The following is a 13,642-nucleotide window of genomic DNA, read 5'->3' on the forward strand; positions in this document are numbered from 1 at the left end:
GACTGGAGACCTGCTCTGCTGCATGGACCTAATGCACGCACATATCGCAGTGTGGGCTGGCCCGTACTGCCCCTGGGCCCTCGCCTCTTCTGGGCCCCAAACTCACGCCTCTCCTGGGCCCCGATCATGTCCCTCGACAGTCTCTCCGATCTTGCCAGTCCTGCAGTACCTGCCCACACTCCAATCACCGACCTGGACCTTGATGACATCCCTTTTCACTGCCATTGCTCTCCTGCTCCAGCACATGTTGCTCCCTGGAGTGGTACACCACCACACTGCTCCTTCCGCTCCCCGGCCTGTTCCGATGGTGCTCGCAGACCGGGGGCCGCGCAGAATGTTGTGCTAGGCTGCCATGCTGTTCCTTCCGCTCCCCGGCCTGCTCCGATGGTCTCTCGCAGGCCGGGGGCTGCGCAGACAGCGACTGAGACACAAGAGCAGGCATTGACGACGAGATCCAACACCGCCTTCAGTGCGCCAGTGCAGCCTTCAGTGCGCCAGTGCAGCCTTCAGCCGCCTGAGGAAAAGAGTGCTTGAAGACCAGACCCTGAAAACTGTCACCAAGCTCATGGTCTACAGGGCCGTAGTAATACTCACTCTCCTGTATGGCTCAGAGATGTGGACCATTTACAGTAGACACCTCAAGTCGCTGGAGAAATACCGCAAGGTCTTACAAATCCAGGCCAACATTCCCAGTATTGAAGCACTGACCACTCTTGATCAGCTCTGCTGGGCAGGCCACATAGTTGGCGTGCCAGACACGAGACTCCCAAAGCAAGCGCTCTACTCGGAACTCGTCCATGGCAAATGAGCCAAAGGCGGGCAGCGGAAACGTTACAAGGAAACCCTCAAAGCCTCCCTGATAAAGTGCGACATCCCCACTGACACCTGGGAGTCCCTGGCCAAAGACCGCCTTAAGTGGAGGAAGTGCATTCGGGAGGGCGCTGAGCTCCTCGAGTATCGCCGCCGAGGGCATGCAGAAATCAAGCGCAGGCAGCGGAAGGAGTGTGCGGCAAACCAGACTCCCTGCCCACCCTTTCCCTCAACGACTATCTGTCCCACCTGTGGCAGAGACTGTGGTTCTCGTTTTAGATTGTACAGCCACCTAAGAACTCATGTTAAGAGTGGAAGCAAGTCTTCCTCGATCCCGAGGGACTGCCTGTGATGATGATGATGATGACGAATTGTTCCTGAGTGAAGTGCCGGAGCTGTTTATCTCTCAAGCTCTCAGAAAGCTGCATCCGGCGCCAGGCCGAAGGACGTTCCGCTCGTCACGTGGCTTTGCAGGAGCGCGCGGTGTCGGGAGCGCGGCGCGAGGGGACACTTTGTGGAAACAGCTTCAGGAGACATTCCTCCGTTTAAAGCATCCGCAGCATGAGTCCAGCGCGAATTCCTTTCTGTGTAGCATTGTTGCTGGCTCTAACCGCTTTCATCCCTAGTGAGTACCTCTTACTTTTGTTCTTTACATTATAACGTATCCGAGACGAATGAGGATCTCCATATCAGAACAGTTGAGTGCAGCGGAAAGTTTTAATTTTATATCTTTTACTCTGATAAAAGGTACAGGAAACGTAGTTTTACTGAAAAGATGGAAGGACATTGAGGCACGAGTGCTGACAAGATATATTTAATATTGAAGTCCATGAAAAAGTGTTTAGTCCACATTTTTTGAGGACAGGCCAGTGCCATGTTGTCATGCTGCAGTGTATTCCCGTGACGATTCCATTATTGCTTTGTAAATAGACACACCGATAGGTGCGAAATATGTGGTGGGGGCTGAAGAACTGCAGGAATTTGTAGTCAGATCAACACAGCCAACAGCACATTTATCCAGTTCAATTCCAGCTTACACTTAATACATTTATTTGTAGCACGAAGGATTGCTGTACTTGTCATTAAATGCACAAACTTTTTATGCTGCTATTCAATTTAATTGGGTTTACGGGTGATAAATAACATTTCATACCAAGACTGTTAAAATCGCATAGTTATTTGCAATGCACATCTCCGGCTACATTAATAAATGATTATTCACTTTATTTTATGTCAAACTTTATTTGGTGTAAATGAACTCATGAATGTTATGCAAGCCTCTTTATTTACAGAGTAAACCAAGAGCGCTGTTTATACAGTAACTATCGTCCAAAATATTTGGAAAACATTTGTTATTTTGAATCCATGTTGTTATAATCGCCATAGATTACAGGAAGCCGAGGTCAGAGTGGGAGTGGAGCGGAGAATAAAAATGACAAGTGACTGGGTCACGCTTACAGACTGAAAGGAGGTGTTCCCAATCTGCGTTTGCCATCCCCAATGTAGAGGAGACCGCATTGTGAGCAGCGAATACAGTGTATTAAAATGAAAGAAGTACAAATAAATCGCTCTTTCCCCTGGAAGGAGTGTTTGCGGTCCTGGACGGTGGGAAGGGAGGAGATGAAAAGTGCAGGTGTTGCATCTGGTCGTTGCTTTTTGTGGGAGCTTGCTGTGGCAAATTTGACCGCCGCATTTCCTACATTACAACAGTGGCTACACTCTGTGGCCCCCGGCCTGCGAGCACCATCGGAGCAGGCCGGGGAGCGGAAGCAGCAGCGTGGCAGCCTAGCCCAGCAGTCTGCGTGGCCCCTGGCTTGCAAGCACCATCAGAGCAGGCGGGGGAGCGGAAGGAGCAGCGTGGCAGCATACCACTCCAGGGAGCAGCACGTGCTGGAGCAGGAGAGCAACGGCCGTGAAAAGGGATGTCATCAAGGTCCAGGTTGGTGATTGGAGCATGGGCAGGTACATCAGGAGCGGCGAAAGACTGTAGAGAGACGTGATCGGGGCCCAGGAGAGGCGAGGGCCCAGGGGCTGCACGGGCCAGCCCACGCTGCGATGTGTGTGCGCACTATGTCCGTGCAGCAGAGCAGGTCTCCAGCCGTCTTGGTTAATCCTTGCTACTGGAACAAGACCTAGCTCTGTCAAGCCCGTGGGTGGCTGGTGTGCAACGGCCACCACACGTTAAAAAATTCCAAGCACAGGCATTTTCCAAATTTCAAGATTTAGTTTGGACCTGGAATTTTAGGTCCATCATTGAAACACCTGTGAACTTTTTGACGTGGAAGCAAGTCATCATCGATTCGAGGAACTACCTATGATGATGAGATTACAGCGCAGAAGGAGGCCTTTTGGCCCATTGTGCCTGTGTCAAGGCTCTCTGAATGAGCAACCAGTTGGTCCCACTTAATTGTTCATTCCCCATTGTCCTGCAAATGTTTCCTTTTTTTTAAGTAGAGATCCAATTCCCTTTTGAAAGTTACTTATGAATCTGCTTCCACCTCCCTTGCGGGCAGTGCATTCCAGATCATCATAACTCACTGAATTTAAAAAAAATTCTCATCTGCCCCTTGGCTTTTTTGCTGCTTTATTTCAAATCTGTGTCCTCTGATTTTTAACTTACCTTCTGACAGTGGAAACTGAATTTCCCTATTTACTCTATCAAAACACCTCAATTTTGAACACCTCAATTAAATCTCTCCTTAACCTTTTCTGTTCTAAGGAGAACAATCCCAGCTTCTCCAATCTCTCCAGATAAGTGAAGCCCCTGGTACCATTCTAGTAAAGCTCCTCTGCACCCTCGCCGAGGCTAAGGCCAAGAGCTGAATGACCTTGTTATTTCATGCAAGTTCCTTCTCCTTTCTGTGTTATACCAGTCTTGGAACCAGGCAAATTATTGGGTGTAGATTTATTCATTGTAGAAAAAAGCATGTTTTGATACTAAAATTGTCAGTATGAACACACAAAATTACATTTAAAAATGTTCTTGTTTTCATTTCCAGTTCCATGATTAATAGGACTATAAATAGATATGATTATGGATAATTGTGCTACATAATTTTACATATGGAGTACTATTTACTTTAACTGTACAAAATAAATGACTTTTGCAAATTCACACATGTATGCTTGACTCATAATTTTCGGAATATTAATAAGTTAAAACCAATCTTACGAGTAAGCACTCAGCCCAAAAAATATTCCCTATTTCTAAGCTACATTCAGCAGCTTTTACTCAAGCACAAAGCGGGACTAAAATTATTTGATAGCCCTTTTTACTAGTAGGATTGCAGTGTTAACACCAGTAGAACATAAGAACTAGGAGTTGGAGTAGGCCATATGGCCCGTCGAGCCTGCTCTGCCATTTAATACGATCATGGCTGATCCGATCATGGACTCGGGTTCCTGCCTGCTCCCCATAACCCCTTATCCCCTTATCGGTTAAGAAACTGTCCATCTCGGTCTTAAATTTATTCAATGACCTAGCTTCCACAGTGCTCTGAGGCAGTGATTTCCACAGATTATGCCCCCTAGCTCTAGTCTCTCCCATCATTGGAAACATCCGCTCTGCATCCACCTTGTCAAGCCAACTCATAATCTTATACATTTCGATAAGATCACCTCTCATTCTTCTGAATTCCAATGAGTAGAGGCCCAACCTACTCAACCTTTCCTCATCTCCGAAATCAACCTAGTGAACCTTCTCTGAGCTGCCTCAAAAGCAAGTATATCCTTCCTTTAAATATGGAAGCCAAAACTGTATGCAGTATTCCAGATGTGGCCTCACAATACCCTGTGTCTGTAGCAAGACTTCCCTGCTTTTATATTCCATCCCCTTTGCAATAAAGGCCAAGATTCCCTTGGCCTTCCTGATCACTTGCTGTACCTGTATACTAATCTTTTATGTTTCATGCACAAGTACCCCCAGGTCCTGCTGTACTACAGCACTTTGCAATTTTTCTCCATTTAAATAATAACCTGCTCTTTGATTTTTTTTCTGCCAAAGTACATAACCTCACTTTCCAACATTATACTCCATCTGCCAAATTTTTGCCCACTCACTTAGCCTGTCTATGTCCTTTTGCAGATTTTTTGTGACCTCCTCACACATTGCTTTTCCCCCCCATCTTTGTATCGTCAGCAAACTTGGCTACATTACACTTGGTCCCTTCTTCCAAGTCATTAATATAGATTGTAAATAGTTGGGGTCCCAGCACTGATTCCTGTGGCACCCCACTAGTTACTGATTGCCAACCGGAGAATGAGCCATTTATCCCGACTGTTTTCTGTTAGTTAGCCAATCCTCTATCCATGCCAATATATTACCCCCAACCCCGTGAACTTTTATCTTGTGCAGTAACCTTTTATGTGGCACCTTGTCAAATGCCTTCAGGAAGTCCAAATACACCACATCCACTGGTTCCCCTTTATCCACCCGATTCGTTACATCCTCAAAGAATTCAAGCAAATTTGTCAAACATGACTTTCCTTTCATAAATCCATGCTGACTCTGCCTGACAGAATTATGTTTTTCCAAATGTCCTGCGACTGCTTCTTTAATAATGGACTCCAACATTTTCCCAACCACAGATGTTAGGCTAACTACTCTATCGTTTCCTCCTTTTTATCTGCCTCCTTTTTAAAATAATTTGCAGTTTTCCAATCTGCTGTGACCACCCCCCAGAATCCAGGGAATTTTGGTAAATTCGAACCAATGCATCCACTATCCCTGCTGCTACTTCTCTTAAGACCCTAGGATGCAAGCCATCAGGTCCAGGGGATTTATCCGCCTTTAGTCCCATTTTCTTACTGAGTACCACCTCCTTAGTGATTGTGATTGTGTTAAGTTCCTCCTCCCCTATAGCCCCTTGACTATCCACTGTTAGGACATTTTTAGTGTCCTCTACTGTAAAGACTGATATAAAATATTTGTTCAGAGTTTCTACAATCTCCATGTTCCCATTATTAATTCCCCGATCTGGTCCTCTAAGGGACCAACATTTACTTTAGCCACTCTTTTCCTTTTTATATACCTATAGAAACTCTTGCTATCTGTTTTTATATTTCGTGCTAGTTTACTTTCATAGTCTATCTTCCCTTTCTTAATCATTGTTTTAGTCATTCTTTGCTGGCTTTTAAAAGTTTCCCAATCTTCTGTCCTTCCACTAGTTTTGGCCACTTTGTATGCTCTAGTTTTGAATTGGATACAATCCTTTGTATAGTTAGTTAGCCACGGATGGCTATCTTTTCTTTTACACCCTTTCTTCCTCACTGGAATATATTTTTCTTGAGAGTTGTGAAATATCTCCATAAATTTACGGCACTGTTCATCAACCGTCCTACACTTTAATCTATTTTCCCAGTCCACTTTAGCCAACTCTGCTCCCATTCCTTTGTAGTCTCCTTTATTTAAGCTGAGTATGCTGGTTTGAGATCCAACTTTTTCACCCTCCATCTGAATTTGAAATCAACCATGCTATGATCACCTATTCCAAGGGATCCTTTACAAGGAGATTGTTTATTAGTCCTGTCTCATTACACAGGACCAGATCTAAGATAGCCTGCCCTCTGGTTGGTTCTGTTACATACTGCTCAAAGGAACCCGTCCCTTATGCACTCTGTGAACCCTTCCTCATGGCTGCCATGACCAATTTGATTTGTCCAATCAATATGGAGGTTAAAATCACCCATGATTATTGCTGTTCCCTTTTTACAAGCCCCCACTATTTCCTGGTTTATACTCCGACCAACAGAGTTGCTACTGTTAGGGGGCCTATACATTATGCTCACCAGTGACTTTTTCCCCTTAATTATTCCTTATCTCCACCCAAACTGTTTCAACATCCTGATCATTTGAGCCAATATCGTTTCTCACTATTGCAGCTACCCCACCTCCTTTTCCTTTCTGCCTGTTCTTCCGGATTGTCAAATACCCCTGAATATTTAGTTCCCAGTCCTGGTCACCTTGCAACCATGTCTCTGTTTTGGCTATCCGATCATACACATTTGTATCTATTTGTGCCGTCAACTCATATTTTGTTAAGAATGCTACGTGCATTGAGACAAAGAGCCTTTAAATTTGCTTTTTTACCCTTTTTTCCTGCTTGTTTCCTCTCCTTTAAACTCACATTTATTTTTGCTTTCTAATTCCAGCTTTACTCCTCTCCCATCCCCCTACCTAGCTAGTTTAAACCTTCCCCAAGAACACAAACAACCCCACCCCGAGAATATTGGTCCCGGCTCTGTTGAGGTGCAACCCATCCGACTTGTACAGGTCCCACCTCCCCCCGACGTGGTCCCAATGCCTCAGGAAACTAAAGCCCTCCCTCCTGCACCATCTCTCCAGCCATGCATTCATCTGCTCTATCTTCCTGTTTCTGTACTCACTAATTCGTGGCACCGGGAGTAATCCGGAGATGATTATCTTTTGAGGTCCTGCTTTTTAATCTCTCTCCTAGCTCCCTAAATTCTGCCTGCAGGACCTCATCCCTCTTTCTACCTATGTCATTGGTCCCGATATGCACCATGACCTCTGGCTGTTCACCCTCTTCCCCCCAGAATGCCCTGCAGCCGCTTGGTGAAATCTTTGACCCTGGCACCAGGGAGGCAATGTACCATCCTGGAGTCACATCTGTGGCCGCAGAAACGCCTGTCTGCTCCCCTGACTATTAATCCCCTACCACTATAGCTCTACCATTCTTCTTCCTCCCTCCCCCGTGCAGCTGATCCACCCGTGGTGCCATAGATTTGGCTCTGGCTGCATTCCCCAGAGCCACTATCGCCCCGACCGGTACTCAGAACTGAATACTGGTTGGAGAAAGAGATGGACTCGGGGGACTCCTGCACTACCTGCCTAGTCGTCCTCTTCTGTCCGGCGGTCACCCACTCCCTCTCTGCCTGCACACTCTTAAGCTGCTGGGTGACCACCTCTAGAAACGTGCTATCCACGTAGCTTTGTCTCGTGGATGCACCACAGTGACTCCAGCCGCTGCTCAAGCTCCAAAACACGGAGCTCGAGTTGGTGCAGCTGGAGACACCTCCTGCACACATGGTCGTCCCGGCTGTGCGAAGTATCCAGGATTTCCCACATGCCACAGAATGTGCAATCCACGGGACTGAGCTGCCCTGCCATCTCTCTAGTTAGACTCTCTCAAGTAGAAATAAACTCTAAACCTTAGCAAAACACACCCAGCCGCTATTCAGCAAACAGCTGATTTAATTAATTAGTTTACCTTAGATAATAAAGATCACTTATCTGTTTAATTGCAGTTCCTAACTTACACCAATGCCCAAGGTTTTTTAACGAAAAGAATAATACTCACCAATCCACCAGCCAGTCACTTACCTGCTTGGCTGTGACGTCACACTTCGATTTTGAATCTTTTTACTTTTTGTCCCTTACTGTTGTCACTGCTGCAGCTTGCTCCTCCGAACTGCCGCCGCCCTTTGTAGTCCCGTGCCCGCTCAGGTCTCGTGATGCTAGCCGCTCCTCCCGATCTGTAGATCACTGAACCAGAAATTCAAACCAGGACTTTGGCAAATTATTAAAATCTATTATTTTGGTTGTTCTGACTTATTTATACCACAATTTTGGATCAAATGATTACTTTGTCCTGGTTCTCCACAAACAGTTCTCCATAATCGGTACTCCTTAGAGAGAGACGATGGAGTAGCATTAATTATTCTCTCTTTGGGCCAATGAGCCTTGGCTATATAGTCTGAAGCCTTAATGACTCACCCTTCTAATGTATGTCTGCTCCCTGTGTCTATTCCTGTTTCTATCTTTTTTTTTAAAATGTTGCTAGGTTCATGTGTGAATTTGGCACAGGCGGTAGTTTGTAAAGGCCTGTTTCAAGATAAATCCTAAATGTGCCAATGAAGAATTGGTGCTGAGTACAGAATTTTATGAAATGCCAATCTTGGTTAAACAGATGAAATGCATTGCATAAGTAGGTGGATCTCCTGAAGTTGTATTTATGTTTACAAGTTATACAAAAATATTTACCGTATATACTCGCGTATCATGCGACTTTTGAAGACCTAAATTGTAACCTAAATTTGGGGGGGTCGCATGATACGCGAGATACAAAATTTGCGGGTGTGAAGTGCTGGCCAAGATTAGGCTGTTAGGCTGTTAAGCAGACCGTATCCACGCTGAATCTCGGCAGGTATCTCCTGGGCTGGATTGCAGCCTCTATTGTCGCTTGTACTGTATCTTTGCTGTGGTCTAGAGATCGCCACCTACAACTCCCTCTGAAGTTTGCTGCATTATTAGAGGCTCCATCTATCTCAGCCCATGCTTCTTTTACCCGCAAACACAGTAGAGGCTGTGGCTGAACGACGCTAGTCAAGCCAGCTGGAATGATTGCTATATCGGTGTTCGATTCACGAACAGCTTTCACAGCAGAATCCACTCGATGTTTCATGTTAAGGTCTGTATTCGATCGTTGTTATGTGTTAGGGTACTTGTTACGTGTTGGGTACTTGTTAAACTTATTTGAAAGCCTAGCCTAGTGGCATCTGGTATCTCAAAAAAGTGACTCGCATGATACATGAGATTTATGATAAAATCATGTTTTGGGGACGAAAATTTAGGGGTCGCATGATACGCGAGATCGTAGGATACGCGAGTATATACGGTAAATAAAAAAGCTGTTTTAAAGTGGATGCAGGAACAGAGAGACCTGGGCTGTATGTACAAAAGTTTTTGAAGATGGCAGTATAAGTTCAGAAGGCTGTTAAAGAGGCATATGGGATCCTTGGCTTTACAAATAGAGGTATGGAGTATATAAGCAAATAAGTTATGTTAAACCTTTATAAAACACTGGTTCGGTCCAGCTGGAGTATTGTGGCCAATTCTTGGTATCACACTTATGTCCAGGTCTTAGTCAAGGGGCTAGACTTTCCCTAAAGCAACTCACCGCCCGATTGCCGCCCAGAAACACCGTTAACGTTCTGTAACTAATGCTGGCGCAAATTTCCATAATAAAGGTAAAAGATATCGCCCGGCGAGAAAATGGATCATGCACCAATATTCTCGGCGGTTAAAGGCGCAACTAGGTGAAATGGGTGGTTCTTACCGGAATGGACAGTAAGTACTTAAAATTTAATCTGAAACTGCGGTTGGGCCAATGGAGGGGGGGAAAGGTCAAAAAATATTTTTTCACTTAAACAAAAAATAAAAAGTTACAAAACATTCTCAAGACACTTTTTAATGTAACTGCTGTTTTAGAATTTTAAAAATAATTTAAAAAAACCTTTAACTTGCCTTTCTTTGCAGGGTACTCACCTGGCAGCTTTTCGTGGGCGGTTTCCACGGCGGTGTGTACGGGTCCTCTGCTGAGACAAAACTTAGATCCTAGCGGTTTTCGCGGCGGTGCACATGGGCGGTTTGCTGCCCGGCAGTCTTTTCAAAATGCTTGCGGAACTCTTTTTTAAAAAAAAAATAAAGAGGAAACTTTTGCCGGGTGTTTTTTTATCAATAAACAGCTGTACCTCCAAGAAAACTGCTGAAAATGAAGGTGAACTTCTAGCCCAAGGTCTTCGAGAGCATGCAGAGGTGATTTACTAGTGTGGTACCTCATGAGGAACTTCAGTTATTTGGAGAGACTAGAGAAACTGGGTTGTTCTCTTTAGAGCAGAGATGGTTAAGGGAAGATTTGATAGAGGTGTTCAAAATCTTGAAAGGTTTTAATAGAGTAAATAAGGCGAAACTATTTCCAGTGGCAGAAGGGTCGGTAACCAGAGGGCACAGATTTAAGGCAATTGGCAAAGGAATGAGAGATGACATGAGGAAACATTTTTATGCAAGAGTTGTTATAATATGGAATGGACTGCCTGAAAGGGTGGTGGATGCAAATTCAATAATAACTTTTAAAAGGAAATTGGATAAATACTTGGAAGGGAAAGACCAGGGGAGTAGGATCAATTGGATAACTGTCAAAGAGCCGGCACAGGCACGATGAGCCAACTGGCCTCCTTTGTTGCATCATTCAATGATTTACAACTGCAACATGCATTTATATAGTATCTTTATTGTAGAAAAATATTCCAAAGTGCTAGTGAGTTTGATCCATGTGCTCCACTATAAGCCTAAGCTTGGGAAAATAACTCATCTGGGATTTCCACTAAAATGGTTGGCATTGTAACACTAGAGTATTTTAATATTTTTCTATAAGCAAAAGCAAACTTTCTGCCAGTTTGTAAATTTAGGCCCTTTATAAATCACTGGTTAGGCTCAGCTGGAGTATTATTTCCAATTCTGGGTACCACACTTTAGGGAGGGTGCAGAGGAGATTTACAAAAATGGTACCAGAGATGAGGGACTTTAGTTATGTGGGATTGTTCACCTTCGAACAAAGAAGGTAAAGGGGAGATCTAATGGGGGTGTTTAAAATGATGAGGGATTTTGATTGAGTAAATAGGGAGAAAATGTTTGCACTGGTAGGAGGGTCAGTAACCAGAGGACACAGATTTAAGGTAATTGACAAAAGAACCAGAGGGAAGATGAGGAATTTTTTTTATGTGGGGAGTTGTCGGGATCTAGAATGCAAGCAAGGGTGGAGGAAGCGCATTCAATAATAACTTTCAAAAGGGAATTGGATAAATACTTGAAAGGGAAAAAGTTGCAGGGCTCTGGGGAAAGAGTAGAGGAGTGGGACTAATCGGATATCTCTTTCAAAGATTTGGCACAGGCACGATGGGTGAATGGCTGCCTTCTGTGCTATATGATTCTATGATTTCTAAATATTAATTTCTACGGTGCAATCTATGTTGATGTTTCTGTGGGGGAGGAAAACAGTTTCCAATGATCTGACCTTGACACTGCTGCTGTGATACAGTAACGTGTTATCCCAGAAAATTGTCAGTCATAATAGTTGCAGGTGATTTGTTGAGTGAGTTTAACTCAATCTTGTTATCTGTACATGCACACCATCCACGCCTCCTCCATACTCAAATTTTGGATGAATTTTCCAACAGGTCAAATATATCATACTTCACTCATCTGCACTCAAGACGTCTGCTGCTGTTCCAATATAGTAGCAGTGTAATTATGATTGGCCTTACTACTGAGAGTTGAAAAGGTACATTTTTGTAAACAAAATTACATGGCAAGAATGGATTATGTCAGTGAACACTATGATCTAGGAGTGATGAGCACAGAGCTGGGAGGCAACATTATGCTTGAAAGAAAGACTTGCATTTATATAGCGCCTTTCACGACCACCGGACGTCTCAAAACACTTTACAGCCAATGAAGTACTTTTTGAAGTGTAGTCACTGTTGTAATGTGGGAAACGCGGCAGCCAATTTGCGCACAAGCAAGCTCCCACAAACAGCAATGTGATAATCCGATAATCTGTTTTTGTTATGTTGATTGTGGGATAAATATTGGTCAGGACACTGGGGATAAGGCCCCTTCTCTTCTTCGAAATAGTGCCATGGAATCTTTTACGTCCACTTGACAGAGCAGACGGGGCCTCGGTTTAACGTCTCATTCCAAAGAGGAGAAAGGAAGTTGGGAGAAGGGGTGCTGGTTGGAAAAGACAGATGGATTGAGTATGGGGTTTTAGAAGACAGGTGTGATGACACCAGTTTTGACTGGGAGTACTGGAGGATAGTAACAATTGATGTCCGTTAGTATGGGGCAGATAGGAAGTTGAGTGGGAAGGTGCTAGAAGGAATAGAATAACTCTTGGATGTGATAAGGCTGGAGGGGGCAGTGGGCAAGAACTACAAAAAGATGCATCATGGACTAGATTGAGGGGAGGCTTGGGGCAGGAAATGGCAGTGGTAGCTGGTTGGATGATCTTTGTGTTGAAGATAAAGGGCTGGACTTTCCATCGGGTTCGCCCGCTACCGCCCAGTTACCACCCATTTAACCGCTAAGATTTAGTCTAACGCCCATATTTCAATAAAAATGGAAACTAACGCCCAATTATCGCCTATTTATCACCGGCGTAAGTTGCGGCATAAAGTTAACGCCGAGAATTAGCTGAACCGCCCGCCCATATTTTTTTTTAATTGTGACGTCAGCAATCGTGCACTGCCCAGAAGACTGTTTATAATGCAAACTAATGCGCAGAAACCGTCCAGAATATCGCCGAGCATTACTTTCGGCATCTCGCCCATATACCGCACAAAAAATCGCTCACCCAAAAAACGCTCAAAGAAAGCTGCACTCACCTGACCTTAACCCAGCGGTATGGACGCCATTTTCTAATAAAAGGCTGCTTCCAAGTTCATTGGAGCTTTGAAGTAATTCATGAGTGCTTTTAAGGTGGTTTTAAAATCTCTTGACAACCATCGAATCATATTGTGGAGAATGTGCATTTTTTATTGAGTTTAAGAGAACAATTTAATAATTCCGGACACATATAAATAGGGCCTTTAGTAATAGTAATGGGGCCTGTAATTTCTCAGCCAGTATTGATGACTACTCACATGCTGCAGACTAGAGATGGGAGAAGGTTTATTGAAGAGCATTATGTGCCCAATCAAAGAGGTGGCAGACTGCAGAGGAGGAGACCTTACACCCGACACACTTAAAGGGATAAGCGGTTATACCTGAATTTGTCTAAAAACACGTGCCTTAGGAGGCTGCGCTTCCAAAAGGAGGTCATCAGTGAGATATGCCAGCTCATTAAGGGAGATCTGCAGCTTAACAGCACCATCAGGACCATACTGTCCGTTGAGGTCAAGGTTACTGCAGCATTTTCCTTTTATTCATCAGGCTCCTTTCAGGCCTCAGCTGGCGACATTTGTGGTATCTCTCAGCACGCCACACATTGCTGCATTCGACAGGTGACTGAAGCCCTTTATACATGCAGAATGG

At 44.5% G+C, this 13,642-nt stretch overlaps 1 protein-coding gene across 2 annotated transcripts in view; it reads left to right on the forward strand.

The window, feature by feature from the left end:
• Nucleotides 1-1,271: 1,271 nt before the first annotated feature.
• Nucleotides 1,272-13,642, forward strand: part of tmem123 (transmembrane protein 123) — a 74,875-nt gene continuing 62,504 nt past the window's right edge. Inside the window, exon 1 of one of the 2 annotated variants that reach the window (XM_070891457.1) lies at nucleotides 1,272-1,435. In XM_070891457.1, the coding sequence (XP_070747558.1) occupies nucleotides 1,372-1,435 (64 nt within the window). In that variant the 5' untranslated portion in view covers nucleotides 1,272-1,371. The remainder of the gene's footprint in view (nucleotides 1,436-13,642) is intronic. The other variant, XM_070891458.1, reaches the window with a different exon arrangement.

The sequence above is a fragment of the Pristiophorus japonicus genome, chromosome 10, assembly GCF_044704955.1.
Source record: "Pristiophorus japonicus isolate sPriJap1 chromosome 10, sPriJap1.hap1, whole genome shotgun sequence".
Lineage (NCBI taxonomy): Eukaryota > Metazoa > Chordata > Chondrichthyes > Pristiophoridae > Pristiophorus > Pristiophorus japonicus.